This window comes from Podarcis filfolensis, assembly GCF_964270895.1.
Source record: "Podarcis filfolensis genome assembly, chromosome: 2".
NCBI classification, from domain to species: Eukaryota; Metazoa; Chordata; class Lepidosauria; order Squamata; family Lacertidae; genus Podarcis; species Podarcis filfolensis.
Genome location: NC_139605.1, coordinates 20,268,737 through 20,293,095, shown reverse-complemented (window position 1 = coordinate 20,293,095; position 24,359 = coordinate 20,268,737). Strand labels below are relative to the sequence as shown.

The 24,359-nt window shown below is 46.5% G+C and overlaps 2 protein-coding genes across 6 annotated transcripts in view; both read right to left on the bottom strand.

Annotated features, from left to right (window-relative positions):
• The window catches only part of LAMB2 (laminin subunit beta 2), a 64,544-nt gene extending 62,824 nt beyond the window's left edge, over nt 1–1,720 (bottom strand). Inside the window, exon 1 of the mRNA XM_083600296.1 lies at nt 1,294–1,720. Within this exon, the coding sequence (XP_083456422.1) occupies nt 1,294–1,321 (28 nt within the window). The 5' untranslated portion in view covers nt 1,322–1,720. The remainder of the gene's footprint in view (nt 1–1,293) is intronic.
• A 7,786-nt stretch (nt 1,721–9,506) lies between these two features.
• Nucleotides 9,507–24,359, bottom strand: part of LOC310756402 (laminin subunit beta-1-like) — a 73,964-nt gene continuing 59,111 nt past the window's right edge. For all 5 annotated transcript variants that reach the window (XM_083600291.1, XM_083600289.1, XM_083600293.1 and 2 more), the window contains 9 exons: nt 23,040–23,224; nt 22,705–22,946; nt 21,381–21,584; nt 18,224–18,368; nt 17,282–17,489; nt 16,416–16,557; nt 14,659–14,835; nt 13,123–13,270; nt 9,507–11,265 (listed from right to left, as the gene is read on the bottom strand). In XM_083600291.1, the coding sequence (XP_083456417.1) occupies nt 11,132–11,265; nt 13,123–13,270; nt 14,659–14,835; nt 16,416–16,557; nt 17,282–17,489; nt 18,224–18,368; nt 21,381–21,584; nt 22,705–22,946; nt 23,040–23,224 (1,585 nt within the window). In that variant the 3' untranslated portion in view covers nt 9,507–11,131. The remainder of the gene's footprint in view (nt 11,266–13,122; nt 13,271–14,658; nt 14,836–16,415; nt 16,558–17,281; nt 17,490–18,223; nt 18,369–21,380; nt 21,585–22,704; nt 22,947–23,039; nt 23,225–24,359) is intronic.

Sequence of the window (24,359 nt, the reverse complement as noted above, 5' to 3'; positions counted from 1 at the left end):
AAAAATTTCACCAAAACCAAATATAGAGGCATCTTCCATGCACACACACAGACATTATTCACTTACACACACACACATTTTTACTCTCCTTCTAATTTTGTCTTTGCTTATTGCCACGACCCCATATGGTTGGTTTCAGCCAAAGCCTAGGCTCCTTGCTCCTTGCTCTCAGGGTACGCACTCAAGAACACTGGACGCAGATTAGCGACTCCTCAGCGTCGTTCAAATGAATGCTTGTGGTTGCACACCCAGAACCGGGATGGGTTCTTCCCCATTACATATCTGTCGGCAAAGTGGAGGTTTCAACCTGCATAAGCGACTGTCGAGTGTGCAGACGGAAGGCACTGACTTCCGATTACTTAACACAAGAGTATGTTGGTGTGATCTTGTGAACGAGGCAAAAACAGGTGTCCGCTGGCAGCAGACGGACCATCCAGGCATCACCCACATCCTTAGCCTCCGTATGAGACACATCTAAGGTGCGGTCCTATGCAGCTGCCGCTCACAGGGGGTCCCTCCGCAACCTCTGAAAGTTTATTCCATGCAGACTTGCATAGTATTGGGCCACTTGTCTGAGAGAAGCGGAGGCAGGGCTGGTAAGTTGGCAAATCAACAGGTGCAGCTTTCTCCACGATAGCATCTTGTTGCTGGGGAAACGTGGCAGTTTCTGACAACCCTCAAGCAGTGAGGCATGCTAGAATGGGGCAGATAGGACCCCAATATCAGCACCCACCCACCCACACCCACTTTAGCCAATATAATCTAGACCACCGTATGCCCCAAGTAGAAAGTCGGAGTTAAGAATATACGCCCTGCGAAGAAGACCACCAGACGCCATTTATACCATCTTGAAGCCTGTCCTTTGGGGAATCTTAGAGAGGTGCCCCCAACCCTCAAACAGAGCACATCAGGCCAAGAGAAGCCTGGCAGTGCCCCCCCAGGATGAGCAGCCACAGTGAGGACAACCATCAGGGCATTTGTGGGAGAAGAAAAGGAGATTTCTCTGGTTTGGGCTGTTAAGAAGCCCCCTGTCCTGAGGGAAGGGCAAGGGTGGCAAGATGCAGACCCAAGAAAAGATGTAAGAAGCCCTCAAGCCCTCCTCGATTTAAAAAACAGTTTTAAAAGTCACTATCCTAGTACACACACACACACACACACACACAATTTCAAAAGTGAAGTTCTCCCTCCTTTCAGCATAAGGCGCCCCCCATTCTCTGCCGCCCTCCTTCCTGGCCATCCTGCCAGGACTTTGACAGGCAGGTGCCGCGACCCCGATCCTTGGGGGAGACTCACCTGCGAGTAGCAAACCCCACAGCCTCATGGCAGCTCCGTGGATGCCGCGCACCGGGCGGCTCTTCTTCTGCTGAATTGGGGGCAAAGCCAAAGGGATGGCGAAGAGGACCCCGGCGGCGTGGGCGGCCTGTGGGTCGCTCCGGATGGGGAAGGACCCCTTTTCCAATGCAGGCCGTTCCCGCCTCCGCCTCCTCCCCGCTGGATGCCTCTGCGCCTTTCCTAACCCGAGCCCCGGCGCCTCCGTCCCGAGAAAACCCTCCTCGCCCCCCGTCCTCCCCTTAGGGAAAAAAAAAAAAGAAAAGAAAGAAGAAGTCGCCTCGCGCCGCTCCTCGGCTTGATCCAAAAGCTAAACTTAGTTGGAAAAAGTTAGCAGCGAAAAGGCCAGAGGGAAAGCGCGGGGCGGATTCCGCCGGGATCTGGTGCTGCTGCTGCGTAAAGCCAGCAGCCAGATACATACGCACATCTAGAAAGGGTGGTCTTTTGTCTCTTTTAAAAATAAAAATAAATGAGGTGACCGATGTTTATTTAGGAGGTGAGGGGGTGTGTGTGCATTTTTAGCTGAGGCTCAGTGCCAGGTCTTGAAGCAAATTAAACAAAACTAAAGCCTTAACATGCATGGATTTATTTGTTTACAATCCTGTCCTCTCTATATAGCAAACCTCATTTTGCTTGGAAAACGCTCTCAAATGTGGCAAATCTTACAGGTATTTGGCTTTATCTTTATATTGCACAACATAATTATATATGTCTATATTATAAAGCCAAATACCCGTAGATTAGTCCCATTTCAGTGTATTTTTCAATTGGCAGCTTACGATATATTTCAGAAGATCTGCTGAGCTTTGAGAAGGGATCCGGCAAAACTGTTTTATTATCCGCATAACAACAGTCTTTGCTGATACCATACATCTAAAGCACGTCCCCGCATGGAATCCTGGGAACTGTAGTTTGTTAAAGGCGCTGGGAATTGTAGCTCTGTGTGGGGTGAACTATTAGGATTTATGTGTGAGTGCTTTCATTGTATGGTGAGTACACAGTCATGGTGGCATTTCTCATTTACATAACTGTTTATACAATTGTTGCCTTAGCCCAGATATTCAGGATGGGCTTGTCCATAGCCTTATTTTATTCACCCAAAACTGCCTATTATGAACCTTTTAAGAAGTGACACACAAAAATAGCCTTTCTTCTTTAAGGCTACGCACAAGGGTCAGAGTTGGGCTATTTGTAACTGAATCCTAAAGTCTCTGCTATGTCACATTGATTTTTTTGGTTTTTCTTTTTGAAGGTTTATACTCCACCTTCCAATCAAAATATTCTGAAGGCAGCTTCAGTTGTCACCAGTTGCCACTGCCCAACCCCAAGCAGCTGCCGCCTGAGACATCTGATTCACTCTTTCTAATGTTAGGGCCCATTAGTGGAGTGGGGAGACATTTGGCCCGAGTCTCAAGCTCAAAAGGGGCCTCAAATTTAGACACTGGTTAAGTTTTTTGGCATTTAGTATGTTTCACAGCATGCTTTTATGCACATCGGATCAGAATGTGACGCAAACCCTCAACTGGGAGCTGCATATTTAAGCAAATAAGAGACGTGAGTTAGTGAAATGCTTTTTTTAAAAAAAAGACAGCTACAGCTTCTTTCATATTAAAAAGTTACAATTTTCATAAAGCAGGTAAAGAATGATCAGCGTTCAGCTATGAGACAAGAGTGCCATACTTAAGGTCAAATGTGACATTGCCTGAAAGCTAGATTCGCCCACAATAATTGGTACATTTCCACAGGAAAAGACTAGGAAAGCATTTGTAAAATAAAAAAATAGTTAAATTATGTCCACTCTTTTTGATGTTTTTCTTTCTATTTTTGTCATCACCACCATCATTATATTATTATTATTAGCCTGATATCTTTTTAATCTCTGAGGAAACCTGCTCACATAAACACGTACAACAGAGCAGACCTTGGTTCTTCTGTGACTGATGGATGGAGTCTGGCTCCCTAGTCTCAGGCCAACAAGTCTTCGGAACAGAGTGTTATTTTCTTGCAGGGAGGGAGAAGTAATTGCAATGACAGTGGGAGTCATTTCTTAAAACAGTCATGAGGAAAAAATTTGCCTGCTCTCAGGAGATAGTCAGCAAGAGACATGATGATAGCCTCAACATCAGGCTACAAGCATCATCTGGCTTTCAAGAGCTGGAAAATATGGCATTCCTGTTTGTTTTGAGATGCTGGTCTTTGTGTGAGTCTAACTTGCCATTGTTTTGAGACTTAACGTAAAAGTGAGGCTATCTTTAGGAACAATCACTAGAAAGTGATAGTGCAGCTGCACTGAGATTTGTTCTTGTGTAATATTTCCACTGTAAACAATATGGTTTGTGTGCGTGTGCATGTTTGTGTGCACACATATTAATAACAACGTTCATGGAGGAATTAAATAGACTTTCACCTGTGGAGGTATTTTCAAATAGGAATAGATTATATCACTTTGCCATGATGACATACAGATGCAGCTTTCCACAGCATAAAGATACAGTGAATAGAAAGCTTTGCTTGTCGACTTTCTGTCTATCACATGGCTGTTAAGCACATAGAAAGCCCAACCTCAAATAAGTAAGTCCCACCAAACTGCTTCTTAGGATCTCATCTGGGATTTTTACAATCAGGTTAGGCCTAATTTCAGAATTACCTAAATCTGCCTTTCGATTTAAAATCAGGACCCCTAATTTGAATAGCTGTGTGTATTTATTTCATTGCTCTGCCTTTTTTTCAAGGAGGGTGTGTCTGGAATTCTACATGTGTTGTCAATCACAGGCCACATCATTTGAATGCAGGTAATCGATCCAAAATTGTATGTTTCCTGTTTAGGAAAGTCTGGGAGGAATGCTTGGAAAGGAGCAGATTCAAGGTTTAGTGAACAATGGTTAGACTCACAGCATCACAATAAAACAGTAATATCAAACAGCAAATACAGGAAAAACATTATCAACCTGTCAGGCAAAAAGTCTGCAGGAATAATAAAAAAAGGAAGATTTCATTAAACAGGAGGGGGGGTGGGAAACCAGAGCTTCATAAGGTAAGGGGAGGTGGCATTGTAGGCAAACTGGTAGCAGATGGAGGACAGGTGAGAGAAAGGATTTCTTCCTACAACACAAAAGTAACATGCAGAATTCACTGCAGTAAGATGTGGTTTGGCCTCTGGCTTGGAACGTTTGTATAGGAAGGCATTGCCTTAATACAATTAGATGTTGGAAGTGCCAAACTGAGGCATATGGTGTGGGCTTGTCCAGTGAGACGTTCCTTTTGGTCTGAAGCTGACACATCAATTTTGCAGTGGCGAAATCCTTGATATTTGGAGATGTTTATGTGCTTTTAGACTATATACCTGCAGTAAGGAGATGAAAGGATGGACAACACAAGTGGATTTTTCAAGCTCTTACAGTGGCTAAGATACTTTGATCTTGGGAGGGCAAATACATATCGTATATTGCACAAAGGTCAGAGGAACTCATTACTCTGGCTACATTCAAACGTATTTTACATGGGCATCAATTTGGACATCTGGAGAGCTTATATTAATTTATATGCTTAATTTCAGATTCACATAGTGATGTGATCTGTTGGTTGTCTATCATTATTTGTATTTTAGTATTTATCATTATTATTGGTTTTTCCCCTCTTCTCTCTTTTTGTTTTTTAACAGGATGAATGTGCAGAAAAAGTGCAATATTCCCAGCAGCGTAGAAAGCCAACTGCAATTGTGCTTGAACCTTGAAGGACAGTGATTTCTTATCAGCATGAGCCACCCATCTGGAAACAGCCCTGATCTGCTTGGATCTGCTAATGTTCGGGTGCTACTGCAAAAGATCTATTGTCACACTAAGGATGCTCAGAATCATATAAGAACAGCACGGCTGGATAATTCGGACATCTTCCAATCCAGGCTAGCAAGAGGCAATATCTCCCTTTAACAACACATTCCAGCCAGGCAAAAGCACTCCAGGAGAACATGGAGTAGGGACAGGGAGAGGGGTCATGGTCCTGAGGGCCAGATAAAAAGGTCAGGAGGGCCACATTAGGCCCCTTGGCCTGAGGTTCCCCTATCACTGATGTAACTCTGCCCGGATGCTGAGGTCCAGCGCCGAGGGCCTTCTGGCGGTTCCCTCATTGCGAGAAGCAAAGCTACAGGGAACCAGGCAGAGGGCCTTCTCGGTAGTGGCGCCCGCCCTGTGGAACGCCCTTCCAGCAGATGTCAAAGCGATAAACAACTACCTGACATTCAGAAGACATCTTAAGGCAGCCCTGTTCAGGGAAGTTTTTAACGTGTGATATTTTATTGTATTTTTGGTTTTTATGGAAGGCGCCCAGAGTGGCTGGGGAGGCCCAGCCAGATGGGCGGGGTATAAATAATAAATTATTATTATTATTATTATTATTATTATTATTATTATTATTATTAACTCAATGTTGTCTATAGTGATTGGCAGTGGTCCTCCAGGGTTCCCACGCTACCTTGATATGCAAATGACCCAAACAGAGGTCATTAGCATGCAAAGCATGTGTGCTGTCATCGCTGAGTTCTCCATCCCCTTCTGACCTCCATGGCTATTTCTCTTTCCTTTAATAGGAGCTCCTCCTCCTATAAATGTAGAGTTGTACGTTGTCTTTTTAAAACTCAGGAGTCGTCTTCAGGTCAGGAGCTGACAGCCATATATATCTCCTCCAAAACTCTGGACATATTCACGATCACTTACCAACTGAGAATCAAAGGTGATTAAAAGGGTGGATTCCCTTCACCTCTTTTCTGATGCAGTAAAAGGTAAGGTAAAGGACCCCTGGATGGTTAAGTCCAGTCAAAGGCAACTATGCGGTTGCGGCGCTCATCTCGCTTTCAGGCCGAGGGAGCCGGTGTTTGTCCACAGACAGGTTTCCAGGGCATGTGTCCAGCATGACTATACCACTTCTGGCACAACGGGACAGAAACCAGAACGCACGGAAACGCCGTTTACCTTCCCACCACAGCGGTACCTATTTATCTATTTGTGCTGCTGTGCTTTCGAACTGCTAGGTTGGCCGTTGCGTGGATTCGAACCACCGACCTTCCGATTGGCAAGCCCAAGAGGCTCAGTGGCTTAGACCACAGCGCCACCTGCTCCCTCTCTTTTCTGATGCATGCTTACAGGAATAGGGTTTCACACACACACACAAAAACCCAAACCAACCCCACCCTGCATTACCTGTACAAAAAGAGTATGCTGTTTATTTATTTGAAATGTTTTATTTATTCAAATGGTTTTTAGAACACTTTTAAAGCTGAGTGAATCAATATGCCTAGAATGTGGCAATCCGCTTCTGGGTTCCACTTTCAGAAGACTGAAAGCTTGGGGCAGAGAAGAAGTCTGTACCGGTCGCTGTGGACTCTATAGCAACTGGAGCAAAGCTCTCTCCTACCCCCAGTGTTTAGGGTTTTGAAACCCAGATGTGAACTGCCACATTAGGGCATTTCATTTTAGGAGGGTGAAACTTAATTTTTTGCAAATTTATTCAATGAGGGGGATCTTAAAAATATGTTTTTGAGTGTGAGGAAATCTGCTATTATTGCTGTGATCGGACAACACTTAGCTTGGTAAGTCTACGTTTGATTAAGAAGCATATGAACTGTTTCGGAAAACCAAGTAAGTTTTTAATTTTACCTACTGAAAATGTCAAGTAATGCTTAATAATAATAATAATAATAATACTGCAGGAACTTGACAATCATTGGTGATTTCAATGTAATTTTACACACATTTTACTTACCAAAACTCAATCATATCAATTTAACCAAAATAGCTTCTGAATTCCCAGGTTATGTTAAAACATTTTGGCACCCCTCATTTTGGGAATTTGAAAGTTGAAAATTCAACACGCCCTTCTGCCATATTCTGTCTGTCTTGAGAGAGAGCCCTGCCGTTCCTTCGAAGCTGTGTGGATATTTCTTGATCATTCTAAATGGGCAGTGTTTTTGCATTCAGTGTTTGCAATGTTTTATCTCCAACATTTGCCAAGACTCGGGGATCGCCAGGCACAACATTAAGTCATTGCTGCTGCATGGCACACTACCGCTTTCAAAGTTATAGGAAGAAGAGTAAAATCAGAGAGAGAGATGGGCGCGCAGCATCTTGTTTTCGATGTTTGGATTTGCCAGCGTCACATCGGTGCCTCTCTCTCACTGTGGTGGGTGGATGAAGGCTCCCATTCCTGCGAGGACTGAGCATGCTCCAGCTTTTCTCCTGTGCAGAGTGGGCTGGTCCTGTAGCTGGGCTGGAATGTGCCTTTCCTGGCTTGCTCTCTCTTCCATGCAGAGAGAGCCCAATGCAGAGCACACTGACCTGAATTATGCCACACTGACCTGAATTATCCCATGCTGCTACCCCACTCACCACGAGAACTTCCTTTATTCACGGCTACTTGCAAGAGATCCCATCAAACCATCGTGCAAACCATCTGCGGGGGGCGGGGGGGGGGAGGAAGTTCAGAGGAAAACCCTTGCAGGAGAGAGACAGGATCAAGCAGCTCAGATGCCAATTGCACTGATGCTACAGGAAGCCAGAGATCCCCACCCAGTTCAAAAGGCTGCACTCATAGAACATGAACTGTGGCAGATCAAATGTCCAAGCAGTCCAGGGTGGCCAAAAATGCTCCTGTTTTTAAGTGCTGACTCACATTTTAAACATTTCCAGATGGGTAGGATGGGCAAAAACAACGACGAGTTGTCGTAGCAAAAAACCGACGAGGAGTCTTGCGGCACCTTACGGTTTATTATGGCATAAGCTTTCAGAGGGCCACAGTGAAACTTGAATTGGCAAACGTATATTCACTACTGTATGTCCCCGTTCTGCATCCCATGGGATTATAAGTGATGCTGAAGTGTGGACTGTGGCTTAGGAAAGTTTTTGCCACAATAAATGTGCTAGTCTTTAAAGTGTCACAAGATGCCTTGCCATTTTAAGAGATCGGTTCCCAGGCATCACAGAGCCATAGGACGTGATAAATTCATTTGTGTGTGTGTTCCTGGGCGCAAATCCCACATTTGACAACCAGCCAACGTGTGATGTTGGACGAGTCAGTCCCAGCCAGGGTAACTCTGCATATGCCTTGCTGGCCTTTGTGCAGGGGGAAAGATGTTAAAGCATCACGTTGGCAAACTGCTTCTCCCATTGGGTGTAATTACCGTATTTTTTGCTCTATAAGACTCACTTTTTCCCTCCTAAAAAGGGGAAATATCTGTGCATCTTATGGAGCGAATGCAGGCTGCGCAGCTTTCCCAGAAGCCAGAACAGCAAGAGGGATCGCTGCTTTTGCTGCGCAGCAATCCCTCTTGTTGTTCTGGCTTCTGAGATTCAGAATTTTTCTTCTTCTTGTTTTCCTCCTCCAAAAACTAGGTGTGTCTTATGGTCTGGTGAGTCTTATAGAGCGAAAAATACAGTATATGTGGAAGATAGCTGGTTCTCATCTAAAAAAACAGGAATTCGGTTTTTTGCTATCTTATCAAATTGCATATTATTGAAAGTAATAGTGTTGAGGAGAAGTTGATAAAAGCAGTGTTTTCCCAGTGTCCTTACGGTATAGAGAGCATATCTGGATGTTTGCCCGGTTCACGCAGCAGTGCTTTGACAAAAACAGCATGTTCCTAATAAAATTTAGGAAGCTGTGCACAGATGGGCGCCTGAGTGTGTCATTACCCATCATGGCCTTGCCAACAGTTGATAACTCAGCTGTGTCAATGACAAAGGAATGTGGAGGTTGTCATGCCCATTTCTTCTTAACTTCCCAGCTCTAGAGCCTGGAAGGAACTGTCAGAAGAGAACATACTGTATTTGACACATTGTTTTCCTCCTTCTGCTAGCAGCTAGGCACAAGGAAATAATTCCCCACACCACCAGCACATGCCATCACCGGGGACCTCATCTGGCTTCCACTATTCACCCACCCATAATTCTCTGGCTCTGATCAGTGGCTGGGAGAAGTTTGATGTTGAGTCTCATACCGGTTTGTGGACAGAATCCACATTGGAAGGAATAGGAGCCCGTTTTTAGGCTAGGTAGAAACAGGGGCTCTCAAATGCCCTTTGTTAGGACCAAAAGGTATAGCAATAGTTGTCTTTTGTTACTGCTGTTCTGAGGACATACCACCACCTTCATCAGTCACAGAGATGCAAACACACACCAGAAAACCAGGAGGGTCAAGGGGTTTATTACTAAAATGAAGGGTTGGCTAAACACTCCTCTCTTAAGAGATGCTGGTCAGGAGGGAATGTCTGTGGTTGGGCATCACTGTCTTCCCCGATACGCAACATTTCCCCATATACCTTCTGGATCAACAGGATGGGAGGAGCAGGTCAGGAAGAAAGAGTCACGGTCAACCCTACCATGTTGTGAGGAGTCCCACACAACTTATTTGAGGTATAATGAAAAGACAGCAAATTGTTAATTTATTATATTTTTACTGCCAGGCTGGGGGGGGGGGAAGATGTGCTTGTGGGATTTTTATTTTATTTTAATTCTCAGTTGCCCAAATAACATGGTGCTTCTTGGGTGCGACGCACCTTCACTTGCTCAAAAGAGTTGACTAATAGCAGTTGACAGACACCTTCTATGAATCTGTGTCATCTTAGAAAACAAACAAACAACTATTGAAAGCTATTTGTGCAATCATTAGTATCCTGAGGCAATTCACATAGGGGAAAGGAAGTGGGAAGAAGGAACCTCCCAATCTTGAGTGGAATAGGAGGGAACTCTCGGAGTAAGTGCTGAACATCATACCGCTTTTGACTAGAACCATTTTTCGGCGGGAGGGGAAGCGCTCTGTGTGACTTCATCCATTTCATAATAAAGGGGGGCAGCTGTGGGGCGTCAAGTCCAGGACTAAATATATTTCTTTGCTGAGGTTAAAGAAACCTCAGGAGGCAACTGAAAGCCACAGGCAATTTTCCGCTACCCTTGATAAAACAGGTAGAACTCTGCATCCCTTGTCTATGCCTGAGGCTGCAGGCCGAAGCAGCTGGGTGCTTTGTTTCCACGGCAACAGCAAAAGAGCCCAAGGGCAACGAGAAGTCGCACAGAGGGGAACTCATCCATTCATTGAGCTGGTGTGGACATATTGGGGCAGATAATCTGCAGGAATAAGGCTTTCTATTCCCCCTGCCACCGTTCTGCGACAGCCTGTGGACCGAACAGATGCCGTCAGGGCAAGACTTAAGGACAGAAATCTAGGGAGAATAAGAAAGATGGGCTTATCATATGGGATCTGAAGTGGAATCACAAAGTTAGAAGGAACCTCAAAATGGTAACCGTTACGATTCAGGTAACACCCGTTGCCCTCTAAAGAGAGCGGCCCTGTAAGACAATTACAAAATATAGGAAGCTGCCTTATATTGAGCGAGACCGTCGGGCCCATCTGGCACAATAATGTCGACATGGACTGGCAGTGGCTTGCCAGGATTTCAGACGCGTCTTCCCATCCCTACCTGGAGAATGCTGGGGATTGTGAACCCGGGACCTTCTGCATGCAAAGCAGTGGTTCTACAGTTACGGCCCTTCCCCATTAACCCCGGAGTCTTAACTTACCTAACGGCACCACCGCAACGTAACTGCGTGTCTATGAGATGCTGGCACTGAAATCGCCCTGATATGCCTGGTCCCAGGCGGGCCTAACTGGTACAATCAGGTGGAGATTAAAAAGAACAGGGTTACACGAAGGCCCTCAAATCTACAGCTAGGGTCTCAGAGAGAGGAGACAGCCAGAGACATGTATGGGAGGTCCCCGTTGCGGCAGAGTCCAGAGCTGGCAGGAATCAGGGCCCCTAGCACGTGGCATAGGCCGTGGCTTTGTCCCGGATGTACTGCAGGAGTTCGGTCACTTGTCCCTCCAGCTTCTGCAGCACGGTTGCTTTCTCCTTCATTTGTTTCTCGTTGGCCTCGAAGCGCCCTTCTAGCTCTGAAAAGAAGAGGCAGGCGTTTTTTCGAAGACAGAGCAAGGCCCTGGTGACAACAGTTTTTCATATTCACCCAGTGCTTTTCCAGCTGTACTAGCCCCCGGTGGAGTACAGGGTCAGATTTAAGGTGCTGGTTTTGACCTTTAAAGCCCTTCACGGCCTAGGACCCTCGTACCTATGGGACTGCCTCTCCTGGTATGTCCCACAGAGGAACTTAAGGTCCATAAATAGCAAAACCCTAGAGGTCCCGGGCCCTAAGGAAGTCAGATTAGCCTCAACCAGAGCCAGGGCCTTCTCAACACTGGCTCCGGCCTGGTGGAACGCTCTGTCTCATGAGACCAGGGCCCTGCAGGATCTGATTTCTTTCCGCAGGGCCTGTAAGACAGAGTTGTTCCGCCTGGCCTTTGGCTTGGAATCAACTTGATCCCCTTCCCCTCTTTCCTTTTTCCTTTCTCTTTTTGTGATGGAACTCCTATTTGGGGACTTCCCTGGCTTTTTTCTGGCCCACGTAGGACCAGTCCGGATAGTTGGCCTTGGTGAAGATTTGACGTTTTCATCCCCAAAAAGTTTTTGATTTGAGTTTCTACTGAAACGAGGCTGCATTTTAATGCTGTACTTTAATCTTGTTTTTAAGTTGTATTTTAATCAATTGTTTTTATACCTGGTGTTAGCCGCCCTGAGCCTGGTCTTGGCTGGGGAGGGCGGGGTATAAATAAAATTTATTATTATCATTATTAATGGAGAGGGAGTGGAAAAGGATGTGCCACAGGAGAAAGCACCCATGAAGCTGAGCTATGTACAGTGGTACCTCGGGTTACGTACGCCTCAGGTTACAGACTCCGCTAACCCAGACATATTACCTCGGGTTAAGAACTTTGCTTCAGGATGAGAACAGAAATTGTGCAGCAGTGGCGCAGCGGCAGCGGGAGGCCCCATTAGCTAAAGTGGTGCTTCAGGTTAAGAACAGTTTCAGATTAAGAACAGACCTCCAGAACAAATTAAGTACTTAACCCGAGGTACCACTTACTGGGTTCAGTCTCAGCCCTGACACATCACCATCTCTCAGTCTCAGCCGCATCCGCAAAACATGGGGGGTAATAATAATGTGTGAGGCTCTCTGAAAACTCCAAACTGCTGCACACATTCCAACTTACTGTTACAGGCAACAACCAATGCACGAACGTGTATGCACGCTGAACCCAGAAGTGACTTTTAAAATGGCAAAAGGGCCCTAAACCAGCCCAGAAGGGGCGGAAAAGGTGCGGAAAAAAGCACCTAGCAATCCCATGAGCCATTGCACTGACCGTTGAGGCCTGAGGAGAGTTGGGGCTTGAGCAAGGAGGTTTGGAGGGAGCGATTGTGGTGGAGTTTGGTGTCTGCTGGTTTTTCAAAGGGGTTTCCAGAGGGTTAGAGGGTGCTTGCAGGCTTTTCCAATGGTGTTTCGAATACACACGATTTCACTTGAAGGCGCAGTGCCTCAGAACGTAACCCCTGCCTAAATGGGGAGTTGCCTGTCTTGTCTTCTTTTGATGCCAAACCTGTGCCCAATACACTCAGTTGTAACTTCCTGAAAACCTCCAGAAACCCTGCTATATAGGCCCCACCTCCCCCAAAACACACACGCCACCTGCTGAAGCATCACACCATCCCTTTCCCAGCTCAGAATGCCTGCGGCTCGACTGGAGCTCTGCTTCTCCTCTCCCTTATTTTGCATACCAAAATAGGACGCAGGCTGTGTTCATACAGCGGTATCAATAAGGGGGGGGGAGCCTTTAGAGTAAACATTTCCAACACCATTTTTTTTAAATATTTTTTTTTGAGGTTGGGATCCTGCCCAACCACACCTGTGGTGTCCCTACCTTCCAGCTTTCTCTTGCTGCCCGTGGCCTTGTCCAAGAGATTCTGGGCTTCCTCCCTGAGGTTTTTCAGCCTGAGCATTGCATCTTGAGGCTGCTTGTCCACTTCTTCCTGCAACTTCTGGTATCTCTTCATCACTTTCTCCACCTCCTGGGGACACAGAGATTGAAGCTCACCACTACAGCAAAGCCTTGGAGGGACGCTAATGCGGTGCTAACTCTCTAGCCAATTATTTGGCTGGATGCCTCTAGTTCACATGAGATTCACTTCACTTTGGTTCAGTAAGCTACGCCAGCCCAGGACCCACTTTCAGTTTAAGCATGCATTTGCGGATCCATTCCTTAATATTTTTTTTACTACCATATATTTGTACTGTAGTAGAGGTGCAGTTGAAGACTCACCTTAGATCAGGCCATGACACAACCCACCTGTTGAAGGCCAATGTTTGGTTTAACGTTGTTTGCTTTGGTTATCTCCTGCTTGGACTACCATGATGCGTTCTACGTGGGGCTGCCTCTGAAAGTGACTCGGAAACGACAACTAATCCAGAATGCGGCTGCCAAACTGGTGACTGGGAGCAGCTGCCAGAACCATATAACACCAGTCATAAAAGATCTCTATTGAGATCTATATTGACTTCCAGTACATTTCAGAGCACAATTCAAAATGTTGGTGCCGAGCTTATAACCTTAAATGGCTTCAGCCCTATATACCCCCATCATTCAGCCTGGAAACTGAGGTCCAGCTCCGAGGCCCTTCTGGCGGTTCCCTGATTGTAAGAAGTGAGGTTACAGGGAACCAGGCATAGGGCCTTCTCTGTACAGTCAAATCTCAGGTTACAGAGGCTTCAGGTTGTGTTTTTTCGGGTTACGCACCCGCCGAAACCCGGAAGTACCGGAACAGGTTACTTCCGGGTTTCGGCAGTCGTGCATGCGCAGAAGTGCTAAATTGCGCTTTGCGCATGAGCAGAAGCGCCGAATCGCAACCTGCGCAGGCACACCACTACGGGTTGCGAATGCTGTGGGTTGCGAACGTGCATCCCGCATGGATCACGTTTGCAACCCGAGCGTCCACTGTATTTGTGTCCACCCTGTGGAACACCCTCTTATCAGACATTAAGGAAATAAGCAACTATTTGACTTTTAGAAGACATCTGAAGGCAGCCCTGTATAGGGAAGTTTTTAATATTTGATGTTGTACTGTGGTTTTATAAATTGTTGAAAGCCACTCAGAGTGGCTGCAGCAACCCAGTCAGATGGGTAGCATAATAAATTACTTTATTATTGTTATTGTTATTGTTATTATTAAATTGAATTCGGGTTTCTAATTTGGGGGAGAGGTTGCTTGAAAAAAGTGGTTATGAGGGAAGAGTTGTCATGGAAGAAGGTGGAAGGAATTAATGCCGATGGCAGGCAGGAAAAATGCCAATCTGAGCCATGGAGAGTGTTGGCATCTATGTCCATGGCAAGAGACGTGTGGGCAAGTTGACACAGTAGCCGTTGGCAGTGGTGGTGATCAGAGGGAAGAGGGACACTCACGTTTTCCAGCCTCCCCGCAGCAGTGGTGGCACGTTCCGCTTTTCCCTTGGCCTCCTGGGCGAGTTTCTGATTGTTCTGGGACTTGTTTTGCAATGCGCTCACGTTCTGCGCCAGACCTTTGAGGCGGCTCTCCAGTTTCGACTCTGCGTCGACCAGTTTCTCGAGCTTGCGTCCGGCCTGAGAGAAAGAAAAACCACAAGGCTGATTGATGAGAAAAAGAGGAAAGCCCACCTGGGCAGAACTTTTCACTTCAAGAAGCAGCAGTGGCAGCCAATGGGACTGTGGAAGTGGGGCTGCATTGCTCTCCTGTTTTCCCAGCACCTGTGTGTTGCAGCTGGTTACAGGGGTTACATATCCTTATGACCACTGCTCCTTGTGCATTTTTCTAATCTATGGGTTGTGCTGAAGAAGATTCCAGCGAAACAGTCAGATTATCCGGGATCACTGTCCTACGTTGTTATTCACTTACTACTTCGGCACCTGAACGCCTAAAAAGTTTTACCGCTTAGCCCACAGGATAGCATCTATTACTTTGCTTCAACTATAGACTTACTATACTTTTACGGACTTTCAAAGATTGACAGACGTGTGTTCATTTGATTTCAAATATATTAGAGAATTTACAAGTGTACATATTTTGTTTTTGTTGTACTAAAACATGTATATTATGCAATAAGAATTGCAGTGCTATCTAGTATACTAGCCATCATGTTAATGTGTTGTTTGTTGTGTTAAGTTTGTAACACAGGGGTTTGTTGTTCTGTATTGGTTACAGGGGGAGGGGCAAGACAGTGGGGGTGGGCTTGGCACAGTGTGGATGCAGAGCATAGCTGTCAACCGTCCCTTATTTGGCGGGAAAGTCCCTTATCCCAGCACCGTGTCCTGCTGCTGTCCCTTATTGATGATGTCCCTTAAATTTCCCGGGTTTCAAAGGAAGCAGCTCCTCTCCCTCCCTCCCTGCCGGCCAGGGAGGAGGGAGGCTCCAACTGTGTTGCTTGGCTGCATTGCTCACCGAATAAGGAGTCTAAGAACGACTGGGGGGTGGAGCTTGCATGCCTTGTGCCAATCAAATTGGCCGTGTTGCCTGGGGACTCGCCTTTGCTCAGTGCTTCCCAGCGGAGAGGTGACGGTGGTTTTCCTTGCTGCATCCCCTTTGCCAGGTTGCTGCGCTGTGGGAACCACCGCTTGAGGCTTTGTTTGGCTGCTGGCTAGGCTTTCTGCCTTTGACTCGGAGGGGCTCAGAAGTTGAATATACCTATGCTTGGAAAATCCCTTATTCTGGCTGCTGATCCCTTATTTTTGAGGCTGCTGGTCCCTTATTTTCAAATCTGTAAGTTGACAGCTATGATGCAGAGTTTGGAGCCTCGGATTGGCTCTGCTGCTATGCCTGCATCATTACCAGTTCCCTGCTGCCTTGGGGAGACCTGAGAGCAAGGCAGCCCCACACCTGGTCCCCAGCCCATCACTGGGTAGCATCATGAAGGAAGGGACAATCGCAGGGCACATTTGCACCATCAGTTTTAATACAGCAAGGAAGTCGTTGCAAACCGACTTTTGTTTTGGCCTTTTTGTCTGCTCTTTGACTGGCCTGGCATGTCTCTGCCATGGTGGCCACAGTGTGGCATTGCATTGGTTGAAATAAACCGTAGTTTCACGTAGATGAGCAGTGTGCTCCTGCTCTGGAGCTGCCCACTGAAAGAGTAGAGGAAATGTTTAAAGAAGCTTTTCTGGCCACCAGGTGGTTCAATTCATCTCACCTGTCTGACGCGGCCAGTCACAGCCTGGATGGCTTCCTTGGTTTTGTTCATAGCTTGCTCAGCTGCCTCCAGTTTGACCTTTGTTCCATTGAGTGCTGCGCGTGTTTCTGTGATGGTTTCTTGCACACCCTCCGCTCGCCCTCTGGGCATAAAGCATAACAGAGAGTTGGAGCACTGACAAGACTAGCAATCTTACTGCAACACAAGTTCTTGTGGCTTAAGGACAAAAGCATTGTATATGCTTCTTCGTCAAACGTAGACTTACCAAGCTAAGTGTTGTCCAATCACAAAAAAATAGCAGATTGGAATTCCTCACACCCAACCCCACCCCCCATATTTTAAAGACCCACTCAAGGAATAAATTTGCAAAAAGTAAGCTTCATCCTCCTAAAATGGCACACCCTAATAAGCCAAGCTACTATTAATATTAATACTATTTATTTATTAGATTCATTAGTCACTCATTACCCAAAGTTTCCCAAGCAATTTGCAATTTAAGCAATTTAAAAACATAAAGATAAATACATAATACCACTGACAAATTCAAACCCAAACACCTAATGTTTTGGATATTGCTCACAAGTCATGCCAAAACACATTCACATGCACTGCAGAGGAGCTGGCCACAATTCTTGGGGCTTGTTTTAGCTTTTCCAGGATACAGTTTATAATAACCCTGATAAAAACTGGCCCCATTGCCCAGCCAGTTTTTACCCGTAATGACCAGAAGCTGGTGATTATTGCTATGATATCAGGACTTGAACAAATTATGACATTGTAAAATATGCAATTAGATTAACATAGAAAAGCTCAATTAGCAAAAATAAAATCTGGGGGTCCCTCCCCCCATCGACATAGAGACTCACTTAGCTAGTTCCGCTTTTGCCAGGAGTTCCCTGGTACGGTTCAGGCTGTGCACCGTGTCGTTCAGGATAATGTCCACCCCGTCCAGCTGACTGATTCTATCCCGGATGTCCTTAATCAGGTTGCTGATCTGATCAGGGCTGCTGGGTAGGGAGATGTTGAGGACCTGCTGAGCCACAAGCTCAATGCTCTCAGGATCAGCTCCTTCCTCTATGGAGACAAGAACAGGCCTGGAACTATCCATCCTTGTTTCCCATCCACCCATGTAGGCCTTGGCACAGGACCGTCTGTACCCGGGGTGCAAGGGGTGCCGTACACCCGGGCGCCAGATTCTGGGGGGTGCCAAATGTATACCTACTGTATACCGGTCTCTCTTGATCGGCGGCAGTGAAAAGCAATGGAGCGGAAGTCCCCGCCCCCCATTACTCTGTTATTCGTAGCATCAAATACTCCCAACGAGTCAGGAAACAACCATTTTTTTCTGCTGCGTCATTGTTACAGGTGAGTGTTTCCGCCCCCAAAAAGCTTAACAACCTTGAGTTTGCACCCCCCTAAAAACAGGTCAACAACTTTGGCTTCCCCCCCTTGGGGTGGCTAAACTAAATTTGGGGGCGCTGGGCGGATCTTTGCACCCCGGCGGTGCATATGCTAAAGGTGTCCCTGCCTTGACACACACACACGGCCCTAAATCTAGATGTCCAAATACCAACATTGTCACAGCATGACAGTGCAAATATGCTTGCCTATATAACCTGTACATTCCCCCCTCCCCCGCCCGCCCTGCTTGTGAGCTGTTTTTAAAATGTTTTTAATATTGTGTTTTAATTGTTGTAAGCTGCCCTGGGACCTCAAGGCAAAGGGCAGGTGATTAACAACATCACCGCATCCATCCCTTTGCATGTCACATTGGACTGGTGTTCAGAGCAAGCCTGATGTTCTGCTACCTGCTAGGAAGTCCTTTATCCTCTGGATAAATTCCCGCAGCTTGGCTGTCGACTTCTCCACACGGTTCCGGGCCCCCTGTGCGCGGTCCAGAGTGTCCCGAGCATGGCTCCTGGCATTCTGTGCCAAGTCCTGAATTTCTTGCACCTAAGAATGAACACTGCAGCTTAGTATCCCATAGCAAACAGCCAGGCAATGAGCTGTGTCAGCTGTGGGGAGTGGAGCAGAGCGGAAAAGGGGAAAGGGAAGAGGTTTGGAGAGGATGTGTGCCCAACAGGGCTGTCTTAAGTATATCCAGCGCTGTGGTGCAGAGAACCCTCCGGCACCCCCCCCCATTTCCGAGAGTTAACAACCTTTTTATGATGCTGCGGGCAGCTTTGTGGGGCTGGAGGAGGCGGGCAGCAGCTGGAGGGCAGCTCCTCTGGTGGGGAAGAGGCGGAGCCTCCGGGCATGGCACTGCTTCAGTGAGGCGAGCGAGGGCAGCGAGCTGATGCCAGGAGGCGGCGCATCCAGCCTCCGCTTTTTCCCTGCCACCCTCCAGAACTTGGTGCCCTGGCGCCCCGTGCCACTTGCCTCTATGGGCAAGACGCCCCTGTGTGCCATGAAGTTAAAGAAAATCCCCTACTTGCATTATACAGGCAGATTTCAGGGAGGGAAAGGGGGGAAAGCAAAACACTTTTGACTTTTCCCACCCTTTGGAAACTTCACCATTCTGTTTTGTTTTGTTTTAAAGTAATATTTATTACTTTTAAAAATTACAGAAAAGGAAAAGAAAAAGAAAAAAGACAAAAGAGAAAAAACAAAGAAAGAAAAAAAAACAATACAATACAATATATAAACAATACAAAACACAACCTAAACACATTAAACTAAACTAAACAAAACCCTAACCCACCTTAACCCTAAACAAAACTGAACAATAACCATTTAAAAACATACATCACACCTTTTCCATAGTCTATCTTTCATTCCCTTGTTTCCTCGACTTCCTCTCACCTCCCTTTTTGTATTCCACTTCTATTAATTGTTTCAGCAAATCCTTTCCATCTTTCTCTATTTTCTGTCATATTATAAATATCTTAACATATTTTTTATCATTAAAAACTAAAATACTTATATATACTTAATTTCTTATAACATTTCTGCTAAGGCCATAAAATTTCTTTCCACCATTTTTCTATCATTCATTAATTTTACAGTATTTCTATATATAAACTTTAAATTCTCTAATCTTCTTCCACTTTCTCCTCTCCCTGGTTTCGGATTCTGCCAGTCCTTTCCGTCAATTCCAAATAGTCCATCAACCTGGAGATCTTATGTCCGAGGCTCTTAACTCTTTTCCAGGTCCCTTCTGCAGGTCTTCTTCATATTCTTTAATACCAAAGAGCAGATCTCGCGAAGACTCCAACCTAACAATGCTTTTATCCCTTCCAGGCAGGTCAGCCAAATTTCCATAGTTGAAGCTGAGGTCTATAAGATGTTTCATGACATGTTTCAAAATTCCTCCAAGTCCAAAGGCCCCCAGAACTCCAATCTCCTCCAGACCCAAGTCCATGTCCCAAAAGTCAGTTAATCCCTGCATAGAGGCATCTTTCCAACTTTCCTTCTTCCGTCCAAGCTGGGACCCAATCCTCAAAATCTGGCTTTTTCTAGATTCAATCATAGAAGGCCTCAACTTGTAATCCTCAATTTGCTTCTGTAAGACTGAGGATCCCGCTTGTATTACTTTAGTCTCAACAACCACAGCTTTCTCTTTCTCCTCCACAATTTGTCCTGCCAAAGTAGATTCTTGTACCAAGTCCTGAACTATTTCCGTATTGGTGCTCACTTTTTGACTCCAATTAGTCACTTTTTGATCCAAGTTGTCAATTTTAAAAGACATGTCATCCGTCTTCTTATGAAGCTGTTCCAGCGAGTAGCTTATCTTGCATAATACCGTCACAATGGCTTCTCCTATCAACATTTTGAGTGGTCCAAGGTCAATCTCTGGTTCTCACAATTACTTATCTTGCAGCTGATGATTCCCCAGTTGCACTCCTGTGACAGTTTCAAAGACTCCCTCTAGAGGGAAACAGTCTCCACTTGTATCAATCCTTTCAGACACAATTCAAGCCATAAAAATAGTTTCAATTTCCAGTTACTTTTCCTCCTTTTTAAACGCAGAAGAGGACAATGGAAACAGTATCTTTCTCTTATTTAACTAGCTGTCAAAAATGTTTTGTTTGCAGTCAATGAACTCTCCCAAAGCTTCACTCTTTCTGGCAGCCCTTTTCCAGATTCGGAGCAGTGGTAATTTGGTTTTTCACTCTCTCCTGCAGGCTCGCTAAGTCCAAAATTTCCCCCCTCTTCTTCTGCTTCCAAGGGGGGTTTTGTAGTTTTAACCGATGAAAATTTAATCCTTTGCCAAAAGCTTTCAAAGACTTTAGCTTATAACGTCTTTGCTTCAGTCTATTTACAAAAGGGGAAGGCGGACTTCCTGTTTAAGACCTTCCCCGTTTCGGTGCCAAATGAAGGTATTTAAAAATCCAATTTTCCGTTCTACTCACGGGTAGTTGTTTAAAATCCAATTGTCCACAGGAAAAAGTCAGCGCTCTCTGGCAACGGCTTCACTCCGTGAAAGAAGCAGTCAATTCGAAGCACCGCGCCACTCACCCCACGTTGCTCCGGATCCCCGAAACCGGGTTTCCCCGCGAGTAGGGGAGGCGCAAAAGGTGCCAGCCGAATCCCAGGTTCACAAGCTTCTCCCGCTTGTAATTTCAATGGGTCTCCGCCTTCGCCGTGGCGGTCAGACCCTGCTTTTCACAGAGCAAGTTCCTCCCGATCGGAGGAGCTCCGCCATTGCCGGAGGCGCCAAGCCAGAAGTCTGGAAACTTCACCATTCTGCTAGCCAGCTCAGGTGTGCAGCTGGGAGTCAGCCCCAAACCCTTTAAAGTACTATGTAGCTGAGCAGGAGTAGATCCCAGGAGGGTGGGAAAGAACAAAAAGGCCTCGCTTTTTCTTTCACCCTCCTGAAACTTTCCATCCTAAAGAGAGACACAAGGTTTCTGTCCCAAGCTGACAGGAGCCCAACCCTTGAATAAATCTGCAGTGAAGTCTTTGCCGCAATGTGAATGGCATTTCTTCTTAACCTGTTTACATACACTTCTCCTGCCACTGTACCTTGCTAGCAATGGTGCCCAGGTGCCTTGCGCTGCTCTCCAGCTGGCTGGAGATGTTCTGAGCTGTAGAGAGGGCCTTCATGGACACAGGCAGTGCTCCAGTGCAGCCGGGGCCTCCGCAGTGCCGCTGACCTAAGCTGTCCCGGCAGGAAGCCCCTCCGCACGGGGTCTGCTCACAGCCCTCTTCTCCAGAAGCACCGCAGATCTAGAGCAAGAGGAGTCCAAGATTAGTGCAGGGAAACAGGAGTCTGGTGAAAGCCCCATCCCTTGCATAGAAAAATGGAACGGGAGAAAGGAGGGCCGGAACTGGGGGCAGGAGAAAGTGAGGTTCTCATCTCCCCCCATTTCCACATTTCCATGTTAGCCTGCAAATATTTTTCAAACAATCCCCCATAAAGATTCACCAGCAAATTTTGATGCAAATTTACCCTTATATACAGCGTTTTGTATTCTGTTCCCCCGCCCACTGCAGTAAGCCCCAGAGCAACTTATAAATTATTATTATTATGACTCCCTCCCTTGGCATTCTTCGCGGAGCTCTGGCCCAATGGTGGCCAGTGGCTTGAATTTAATTAATTTTATAATGAATGATTTTAGAGTGTTGTTTGTGCTGTACTTTTGTACTGTTTTATTGTTGTTAGCCGCCCTGAGCCCGGCTTTGGCTGTGATGAAATGAAAAATGAAATGAGGTTTCCCCTGCCACTCTGGGCGGCTCCCAACAGAATAATAATAATAATAATAATAAAGTGATAAAACGTCAAACATTAAAAACATAACATTATGCAAGTGTTATGTTCCAGGGATCGTGCCTAAAGCCAAAATTGCATAAAGTCAAAATACACTGGGTTCAAGCGCAGGCGAGATGGCCAAAATAATTTTTCCTGGAACCCTGCCCCACTTTCCATTTTATTTTTATTTCCTGCCATGGATGTAAAGCGAAATGCACACTAGTTAAATGTGTGTAAGTTGGGGGCTTACTGTATGCACATCTTTACAAAGCGCCGCTCCCTAATATAATGTGTTTTTGTATCTCCCCCCCGCCCCCACTAAAAACATGCACACTTTATCCTAGCACTTGTATCTTTGTACACATGACTTGGCTGGAGAATCGTACTGCAAAATTATGAGGACGAATTCCAAACAATGGCTACCACCCCACCACCCCAACCCGGTTTGCATAGTATTTCAGAAAGCGCAAATTAGCTCTTCGATCCAGAATTTCCACCCCATCCCTCTCACCCAGGCCACAGCTCTCCTCTCTAACAACACCTCTCCGCTCCCTTCCGTTCTCTTGCCCCGCACCCTCGCCCTGAATAATAACTCGCCTTCTGGTTGATTCTGCTCAGACTGAGGCTGCCGGCCTTTTTCTGGAGGTCGCGCAAAGACTTCCGCTGAGCGGCTGCCGTCTTGCGGAAAGCATCTCCCCTGCGTCTCAGAAGCTCAACGGTGGCCTGATGCGTGAGCTTGGACTGACCCATCGGGTTCTGAGGGCCGTGGACGGAGCTGTTTGCTCGCTGCTGGGCCAGCTGTGACTCCTGGAAGAATCCCAGGATGCTTTGGAAAGACTCTGCCGGCACAAAAGAGGTACATTTCAGAGGTGGCCCCGTGACCCGCGCCTAGATCCTTCTTCTGCTCGGATACCGCCCCCCACTTTTCTTACTGTTGAAGCTGGCGTTTGTCATCCTCTGCAGCTGGCTGTTGAGGTAGCTGACGGTGCGGTTGAGCTCCCCTAGCTCTTGGCTCAGCGCATTCAGACGCCTCTTTTGCCCGCCAGCTTCCTTCTCGGTGCCGTCCAGGTGTGAGTCTGTAGCCTGCAGCTGCTGCCAGAGCTCATCTGTGTCCGCCCTAGCAGTGGGAAGGAATACAGCATGTATGTCCAACTCAGCTGTGGCGCTTGTTGGGCAAAGCGCTACCTCGTAGGCCTACCTACAGAGAGGTTAGGCTGGCCTCACCTAGAGCCAGGGCTTTTTCGGCTGTGGCTCCAATCTGGTGGAAGGCTCTGTCACAAGAGACTAGGGCCCTGCGGGACTTGACATCTTTCCGCAGGGCCTGCAAGACAGAGCTGTTCCACCAGGCCTTTGGTCAGGGCACAGCTTGACTCCCTCCTTTGGCAATCTTCACAGAACTTTAGCCTAATGGTTGCCATCAATTTGAGTTGAACTAATTTTATAATGAAATGATTTTAGAATGTTGTATTCTTTTATTCACAAGGAGAAGGGGACGACAGAGGACAAGATGGTTGGACAGTGTTCTCGGAGCTACAAACATGAGTCTGACCAAACTGCAGGAGAAAGTGGAAGACAGAAGGGCCTGGCGTGCTCTGGTCCATGGGGTCACGAAGAGTCGGACACGACTAAACGACTAAACAACAACAATTATTTTATTGTCGGGAGTGGGAAAAGCAGGATAGAAATAAGGCACGCAAAATGATTCAAGTGCTGCATGCCCCCACAGCTGGGTGGCAAGGGAGAATACAAGGTGGATAGGACTGCATTACCAAATTTTGTTGGTTTATAGAGCTCTTTCACCACCACGCCTTTTGTCTAATGGTTTTGGGAACTGTAGTGCTGATAACTCTCTAAGCTGGAATGTGTGCAGAGGAGATGGTCAAGGGTCTGGAAACCACGGCGTATGAGGAACAGTCGAAGGAGCTGGGTATGTTTAGCATGGAAAAGAGGAGGCTAAGAGGAGATATGATAGCCATGTTCAACTATCTAAAGGGCCGTCACATGGAAGATGGAGCAAGCACGTTTTGCTCTGCTCTGGAGGCTGGGACCCGAACCAATGGCTTCATGTTACTAGAAAGGAGATTCCGACTAACCACCAGGAAGAACTTTCTGACAGTAAGAGCTATTTGGCAGAGGAACGGACTCCTTCGGGAGGTGGTAGACTCTTCTTCCTGGGAAGTTTTTTAAAACAGAGGCCGGAGGGCCATCTGTCAGGGATGCTTTAGTTGAGATTCCTGCACCGTAGGACTAGA